This window comes from Maylandia zebra, linkage group LG5 (genome assembly GCF_041146795.1).
Source record: "Maylandia zebra isolate NMK-2024a linkage group LG5, Mzebra_GT3a, whole genome shotgun sequence".
In the NCBI taxonomy this organism is placed as follows: Eukaryota; Metazoa; Chordata; class Actinopteri; order Cichliformes; family Cichlidae; genus Maylandia; species Maylandia zebra.
Genome location: NC_135171.1, coordinates 38964638 through 38973726, shown reverse-complemented (window position 1 = coordinate 38973726; position 9089 = coordinate 38964638). Strand labels below are relative to the sequence as shown.

Below are 9089 nucleotides of genomic sequence, written 5' to 3'. Positions count from 1 at the left end.
ATGAAACCATCTCAGATACATACGGATTGGCAAAGCATGACTTCTTTAGATACTTGCAGGTTAGAGACTATTACAACAAGACGTTACTAATCAGAGATGAAAACGAATACGACCTAATTCATATCTTCCAAGAGGCATACAAGAGAAAGGACTCTAAAAAGATGGTCTCAAAAATATACGGTAGTATACAAGCCTCTAAAAATCACTCTACGGTGTACATTAAGCAGAAATGGGAGAGGGAATCAGGCTCACTAATTTCAGAGGACAGCTGGTGGGGAATATGTGAGTCTCAGGCTACCACTGCAAATTCAAGGTCCTTAAGAGAGTTTGGTTGGAAGAATGTAGTGAGATTCTTTATCACTCCTAAACTCACAGCTCGGCAAACAGGCTCACAGAGCCAGGGCCTATGTTGGAGAGGTTGTGGAACCCCCATGGCAAACCATTTTCATGTCTTCTGGGCCTGCCCAAGGATCCAGCCATATTGGGGGGAGGTGGCCCTTGAGATATACAAAATAATTGGGATTAAAATAGTCTATTCATTTGATACGTTGTATCTTGGCAAATTGCCTACGGCACTCCCACATAAAGATAATTATTTATTGAAAATACTTTTGGCTGGCTGCAGGAAGGCCATAACCCGAAGATGGCAAAAGGCAGACCCTCCAACTAGGGCCCAATGGCGTGGGGTAGTGGAAGAAATTTTTGGAATGGAAAGACTTACCTTTGCCCTTAGACTCGAGCTTGAGAAATTTAAGAAGCTCTGGGAAAAATGGGTTGTGTACTCCCTTTGTACTGAATAACTGAATATTACCATGATGTAAGAAGATGCTATTACTGGAATTGTGTATGTCTCCTATGCTGACCGTAAGTTTTGTATTCTCATACTGTAAACTGACAAATAAAAAGTTATAAAAAAAAAAAAAAACAGAGTTAATGGGAAAAAAAGGTCTTTTATTTCCTTAAAAAAAACATATTCACATTCAACAGCATATTTGGTCAGGTCTTGTTACAGGTTTAGTCAGTGAAAAGTTCAGACAGATACATTTGAAATCTGAAAATACACTGACATTAATGGCCTAAACTACTCCATGTGCTGACAGCACCCCAGCAGCACTTTATGATAGTGACTGAAGTCATTTATAAGGCAAAAACTAATCATGAAAAAAAGTGCTTTGTATTTAAGTCGCCACTTATGTACGGACTCAAAAACTTCCCTGTAGCCTCTCGCATGTATGGTTTAATAAATACTGCAGCCAGTTTGAACCTTATTTATCTTAAAGGTTGTCATGCATTTGCTTAAATGTAGGAAATCTTGACTACATTGACTACATGCTTTTTATTTGTTTTTGTTTCTAATGTCTCTGTAAAGCACTTTGAATCACCTCATTGTTGAATCGTGCTATACAAATAAACTTGCCTTGCCTTGCCAACAGTAGTTTCCTGATGGTCACATCGGAAAAAGAGAGCCGGAATAAATACAAAATGCAGATTTTAAATAATGAGCTTATTTACTAAGAGGAACAACATCCTTCCTGGAAATGTATGAAAAACGCTCCATCCCAAGTAACTGCCCCTCAAACCAGTTACTATGTTTGAGGGGCAGTTACTTTTTCACATAGCCCCATCCACAAGCTGCATCCATAAACTCTGCATGTTTACAGAAAGAGAAGGATATCTGCTAAAGCACAAATATCTGGAATAGCCTCAGCCACCCCGTATATATGTCAGTACAGTAAAGTTGCACATTTTGATTTGGAAGTCTGTAGTGGATTGACTTGCTTTTTGAACAGCCTCGTGTGGCCATTAGAGGAACTGCAGTTTCTGGGTGCCAGCTTTATTTTGTAACTATTGATGCTTTGTCTTGTCTGGCTTTTTATGTATTAAACAAATACAATATCTCATATAAAATGGTGTGTTCCAGACTGAGAATCAGCCTGAGGATTGTTCTTTAGATATTTGGAAATCTGGAACACTTAGAAATACATTTATTAGTTTTTACATACAAATGTTACAGTATAAATGGATAAAAAGGGGATATAAAGCTGGAATGTGTCAGGGCTATGAGCTTTCACTCAGAGAGGAAGCCACAAGTACATTGTAGAAAACTCAACAGGAATGTACAGCATACACAAAAAAAAGTCAGGTTCCACCCATGGAACCTTTTGGATGTTTCAAACTTCATACTGTACCATGCTTCACTTCTGGGGGATGATGGTGAAATTGAAGCCATGCTCCTAATCAATCATGAGCTTCTTGAGGGAGTTGAGATAGGCTGGGATGAGGGAGCTGACTGACTCCTCGTCATCGTTGAGGATCTTCTCTCCTCTGCCTTCCGAGCCCACTGAACTGGGTGACCGGACTCGGCCTGGGTACGGAGTGCTGTAACCCTGTTAGAACAGACACAGGCCTTAGAGTCAGAACAAGTACTTAGTAGAAGAGGCTAACATGGAGTTATTATTTAATAAACCGCGTAATACACCTGATAATATACTGTTCCAGAGAATACTTACGGAGGAGTATCCCTTGCCGAAGCTTCCTCTGTTCTTGGTCCTAATCTTGGTGAGCGCTGATTCAGCAATGTCCGCCCTCTCTTCGGCATCATCCAGCTCGTGCATGGTCTTCCTGTACTTTGCCAGGTTCATGTTAGCTTGTTCCTCCTGAAGTGACAGCAGTGTGAGTTAAAGCCCACAAACACCATGCTTGGAAACGTGTTCAGAGTAAGAGGATGAGGTGATGTACGGCCTCCTCTACTTGTCTCTTGTAGGCCTTCATCTTGTTTTGCAGCCTCTCCACCAGCTCCTGCATCCTCTGCTGGTTCTTCTGGTCCTCCTCCGACTGGAACAGCAGTTCCTTCAGCCGACGCTCGTTCTTCCGCAGCGTCTTCACTGTCTCAGCGTGCCGCTTTTGTTCAGAGTCCAGCTCCAGCTCCAGCTCCTTCACCTGCATGCAAAGAGTATCTACTATTGTGTGCAGGAAGGCGTCATATTTATCCACTGAGTGTTTAGTGAAGACACACTCTGTTACAATTTGCTGTTTGTCAAAAGTTCCATAAAAGCAGAAATGTGCTGCAGGCCAGACAACTTTGGTTGTCTGGCCTGCAGCACAAAGTTATGAGCTGTATGTTACATTGAGTATAACATACAGCTCATAACTTTGTTTTGTCATATTTCTGCATATGCCAGTGTGCTACATGCAAAGGCATGTGCAAATGGCTAGCCACTAGCATGTAAATATAAATCCTTAATCCTATAATTAGTTTTTATATCATCTTATTATATTGACATGTGACATGTGACACATTAGCTGGACAGTGCAGTCATCTGGGCGACCAACCAGCATGGATCGCACCTGCGACATGTTTAGTTGATCAAAAAAGCCATCTATGAGGGGACCCACAGTGGCTGTGTTAATGTCATCTGAATACATTTTAGTGTTTTCTCTTACCTCGTGTGTCTGGTTCCAATGCATGGACTCAACTGAATGATAGTGCCTGGTAGCAGCACCCCTATTTAAGGGTTTTAGAGTGCTTTGTAATGATGTGCGTCCTGTGACATGACAGTATTTAGTCGCTTTGAAGCATGCCTATAGCATAGCCCATCAGTGGTGTCAGTTTATGTGTGGGTATATATAATATTTTTATATTGTTAAAAAAGTACATCAATGTAAAAAATTTAAAATGATAAATGTGTAAACTAAAGTCAAAAGCTGTGCGGTTTATGATGTCAGTGTGGCCCCCCGCTCCTTTTAATATTATCAGTTATAGCCAAAACAACGAATAGGAGCAGTACTATATGGTACTATTTGAGGTGCTAGTACTAGGGCTGGGCGATATGACCCAAAATTCATATCTCGATATTTTTTAGCTGGATGGCGATATAAGATATATATCTCGAAATTTTTTTAAAGCCATAAGGTAAGAACAAAAAGAGAGTTCTTAGTCAAAGCTGTGTCCCAGATGTCACATGTGCACTTGTATTAACATACAGCATAGATGTACATGAAAAAAACTACTCAAAAATAAATTATGAGCATTTATTTATTTATTTATTTATTTATTTATTTTTTCCTGTCCCGTTTGGCTCTTTTGCATCAGAATTGTTGTCTAAAGGCAAAGAAAGATGCCCAACGGATTTACTTTACCAAATTGACCATCCCAGCCTTGCCGTAATGGTCCATTTGATTCACCTTTTATTGTTTTGTTTTTTTTTCACTTACTGAATACGGGACAGACTTGACTGGGGGAAAGAAGGGGAGAAAGAAAGAGGGAAAGAGAAACAGCTGAGAAGAGGGACGGGGGAGAAGGGCAAAAGACAAAAACCAACAGAACGGGCAGAGAAAAAAAAAAAGCATATATCAATCACCTGGATCACCTGCTGAGAAAGAAAAAAGAAAACAAGCAGAAGAGAACAAGAGTAATAGAATAAACAGCATCACAATGATATATGGGAATATGACAGTAAATACTAAATGTTAAACATTATTGTGCAGCACATAAGATCAACAGAACACAGTGTGCTTTGAGGTAGGAGCCAAAAAGGGTGTAGTTTGTGGGTGTGATCACCCGTGTGTACACCTGTGAGCATGGACGCGCTTGTTTTTTGTTTTTTAAAAGGTTCCTTCATGTAATAATCTGCTAGAGGGTGTGGGGGGGCCACAGCCCCGTCCTCCAGGGCATGAAGCAGGTATGGAGGAGATCAAAACTCCAGACATCCAGAGGCCCCCAGAACACAAGAGACCAAGGAAGACCAACAGAGGGGCAGCCGCGCCACTGTCCCAGAAAGAGCTGAGGAGAGTCCCAGATGAGGGCTCACTCAGCAGCCGCGGAGCAGAAGCCAGGGGGAGTTGCAGTGACGCACTCGTGAGCTCCGCCGGCAGCCAGCCGTGGCTGAGTGACCGAGCCCCAGGCCGAGAGGCCGGGGGCACCCCACCTCCGAAGTGGCCCGAGCGAGCCCCAGGCTCCAGGCCCCGATAAGCGGCCGCCAAGGAGTGAGCCGGTGTGTACCTGGACGCCCATCCCCGGACACAAAGAACCACCAACGCACCGATGTCTGAGGGCGTCTGCCACTGGCAGGGGAAGTGGTGGTAGGGGGAGAAAGGCCTCCAAACCTTGGAGGGCCTGAGATGTCCCCAGAGAGGTGGCGCTTGACACCCAACCTGACATATAGACACAGACATACAGGCACACACAGACACAAACATCCATTCCCACCCTCATGCTCTCATATGCACTTACTCCACACTCAACCAACGTGGAGACAGACATAAAGAGACGCTGTACACACGATCACACTCCCCAATCGTACTCTACAAACCGGGTCTAGGTACCCTTGCCCCTGGAGGGGGGAACTGCACCCAGACCCAGGTGGTGTTACCCTTTTCCCTGCGGTGGGAGGAGGCAGACCGCCCCGACTCCGCAGCAGCAGGAAGGCCCCACACTCCAGACCAGATATGAGCATTCATTAAATAATAATGCTCCATAAATAAAAGAAAACGATGTTGTTTTTGTGCATAACAAAGAGCTCACAATTGTGCAGTCAAAATGTAAACTAAAAGACGCTGAGCATAATAACAAAGACAGATTTCACAGCTGCTCTCTTTCCAAGTTCGTGACTGACAGCCTGGAGTTTGAAATCCGCTTCATAACCGTGTCTCTTAACAGGTGCCATTTATGGTCCTTATACACACACAATACGGTAATATTACGTTGAAGCACAGTACGTATCACTCCGCGAGGCTCCTCGGTAGCAGTGTTGCCAACGTAGCGACTTTGTCGCTATATTTAGCGAGTTTTCAGACTCCCTAGCGACAAATCTGGCGACTTTTTCTGGTATTATTGGAGACTTGTTTATGACGACTTTTTGACGTGAAAACGTGTATCGCTCTAGATCTCACCCTGGGTCAACACACCTGAATCACATGATTAGTTCGTTACCAGGCCTCTGGAGAACTTCAAGACGTGTTGAGAAGGTAATTTATCCATTTAAATCAGCTGTGGTGCATCAAGGACACATCTAAAACCTGCAGGAAACCAGCCCTCTTGGACTGGGATTGGGGACCCCTGCTGTAGCTCAAACAGCATATGAAGCATTTAAATTCAGACCAACCTTATAAGCGTATAACACCGATGGGGAACAATGTGTTCTGCAGAATACTCTTGATACTTTAAGAGCAATTTGCCAATAATACAGATTCATGTGTAGTAAGGTGGTTTCATTGCTACTTTTATTAAAGAGCTAATAAATGCTGTTGTTACACGTGCCTCCAAAGAGGCAAAGGTGTCGCCGTCTGACATGATTCAGCAGCGCCTCTTCACAGCTCTGTGGGCACAAGTTGAGCAAAAGCCTCTCAAAATCACACAAAGGGGGATTAAAAAACTTGAAAAGGGGATTTTTAAAGACATCACCAAGCGGCTGGACATTAGCCCTGATCTCGTGATCATTGCGCTAGCCGTAGGTCAGCCGTACCTAGAGGTGATCATATTTGAAGATCACCTCTTCCGTAAAAACCTACTGGCAAGGTTCTTCTCGTGGTGCGTTAGAGCCGAGGATGACGAGGACGAACAAACTAAAGCCATTTCTCAAACACTTTTAGAAGAATTTAAAAGTAATATATTTCCAATAGTGGAGAAAAAATCATCATCTGGCATTACTGTCAGCGATTATGATGATGATGAAGAAGAATGTGTGAGCGCACTCATTGATGCTGTGCTCACACGGGCTGCGAAGAATTCGCACTACAAACCTTCTAAAAAACTCCACAGGTACCTGTTAAAACACGTGTTGTCTGACAACAGGATCAAAGATCTGCATATACATAAAAAAAAAACTGAAAGATCTCGACAGGGCCATTTACCAAGAGCTACGTCAGAAAACATTCTGTAAAGAAAAACATTTACTGATGTTACTGAACGACGAGGACCCAGTGTTCAGAAAACTGACGGTCGATATCATTAAAAATCACCTGATCGACACTATGCAGAATCCAGCCCTGTGTGAAGCTGAAGAGGCTGAAAATTACAGGTTATCTGTGGAAACCTCTATCAAGAAGGTGGTGACGCGTGTCATTAACAATGCCAGTTCACCTTGCTGTACTGAAAAAGTTGATGCCATCACCCAACGGCTATTCATAAAACTCTGGCCTAGACTTAAAAAAATCAAAATCGACAATGTGATGTTCCTCAGTGATATGGTTTACAGCTCTTTAATAGAGAAATGGAAAGAGCCAGATGTCATACTGACATTCATGGAATTAGGCCACAAACATACAGATGATGTAATTGTAAAGGTTTTCAAGGAGCATGCCATCACTGTATTGGAAAGTGAACATTTCATCACAAGTTTCTTTCTCTCTGCGGGTCATGCTGTATGGATCGCAGGCAGAAAATACTTGGTTAGTGTTTTGTAAGTCCCTAAAAGTAGATTCTGTTCATCTGGACGTAGCATTTTCAGTTTCAATTTATTTAACATCTAATCGAGTCATTTTAAAAACCCTTGACCGGTCGAGGCAGATGGCCGTTCCTCACTGAGCCTGGTTCTGCCGGAGTTTTCTCCCTGTTAAAAGGAAGTTTTTACTCCCCACCGTCGCCTAGTGCTTGCTCAGAGGGAATTGTCAAATTATTGGGGTTTTGTTTTGTGCCATCTAATACACAACTTATCGTATTGGGCACTCTAAATGTATTTTTCATCAATAAAAAGATCCAAAAAAGATTATATTTTGAATTGTGCGTGTTTTCATTGTCACACAAATGTATACATTTTCAGCTTAGACTGAACGTGTTTGTTTGTCATTCTTTTCAAATCAAAGATTTTAGTAGCAACTATTGTATTAAAACATTGCACAGACGTTTTACTCTGATTACACAAACCTTATGTAGGAGTAGGTCACAGATAAGAGGTATTCATTTGTAAATTTGACCTCTGACCTCACAGAGATCAAATGTGACAGGATATTTGTACTGTAATTTTCAGACCATAAGGCGCACTCAAAATCCTTTTATTTTCGCCTTATAATCCGGTGCGCCTTATGTATGAATTCTGGTTGTGCTTATTGACCTCGAACCGATTTTATGTGCTACACGGTGCACATAACATTATGGCTACCGTAGTCAGGAGCCTCGTGGAGTAATCTGGGTTCAAACCTTCGTCTGCTTCAGGTCCCGAAGTCAAAGGAACACTGCGGCATCACTGAGAGGTAAAAACGGTCAAAATTCTTTCATATTTAATAAAATGATCCAGGGGCGATTTCAGCCCATTTTTGGGGGTGCTTCAGCACCCCCAAAGATTTCTTACTTTGTTGACAATATTTGCTGCTCGTGTGACACACTACTAAAAATATAAAAGCACACAGTACTTGGTTGAGACGTAACACTTTAACAACAAAAGTATAGATAACCCCCCTCCCCCCTCCCAAAGTGGTTTGTTCCAGCTCGTCTCTCCCCTGCTCTGGCTCTAGCGCTCTTGCTGCCAGAGCGATGGTGGCTGAGACGCAGCGGAGGTGTTAGTGCCTGGCTTAAAACAGGACATGTTAGCTGCATTTAACCTTCAGTTACTCTTTATATAGTTGGTAGGAGTCAGACCATGTTTCTTTTTAGCTGAAAAACATTACACCAGGTAACCTGCAGTGTTGAAAACGTGTTTTCCAACGATGTTGCTACCCTACAATCTGTCCTGCTCTGTAGTAAAATCAGCAACATTTGACCTTTCTGTTGCTCCTATTGAAATTTATATAGCTTATTTAAAATCTAAAACATAAAATTGTCCGTAGCCTACTGTTGTTACCACCCTGTTTGAAATGGATACTAACTAGCTGACTGACTGAATGCCCATATACCTTATAACTCCTGTTGTGTGTGTGTGTACAGAGACAGCCAGGTTCATAATGGATATGAGGAAGTTTTTTCAGAAAAAAGGAGCCACATTCAGGTAAAAGTGTAAAATCAAATGATCCGTCAATCAAGAATAATGTTGGATCAGTGTTTCAATATTTATCTTTCATTAGATGTTCGTGTGGTTTGGTTATTTGCCTTTTGGTTGAAAGTACACTGAGAGAGGACTTTTTGTTAGTGATCTTAATAGTATTTTTTTATATTA

General features: G+C 42.2%; 1 protein-coding gene across 1 annotated transcript; it reads right to left on the bottom strand.

Moving 5' to 3' along the window:
• Positions 1 to 1633: 1633 nt before the first annotated feature.
• Positions 1634 to 3357, bottom strand: LOC143418716 (putative uncharacterized protein MYH16). Its single transcript, XM_076884440.1, has 4 exons — positions 3349 to 3357; positions 2740 to 2940; positions 2511 to 2657; positions 1634 to 2387 (listed from the first exon to the last, which is right to left on the bottom strand). Exons 1-4 carry the CDS (start codon positions 3355 to 3357, stop codon positions 2235 to 2237), a joined length of 510 nt encoding a protein of 169 aa, XP_076740555.1. The 3' UTR covers positions 1634 to 2234.
• Between the last annotated feature and the right edge of the window lie 5732 nt (positions 3358 to 9089).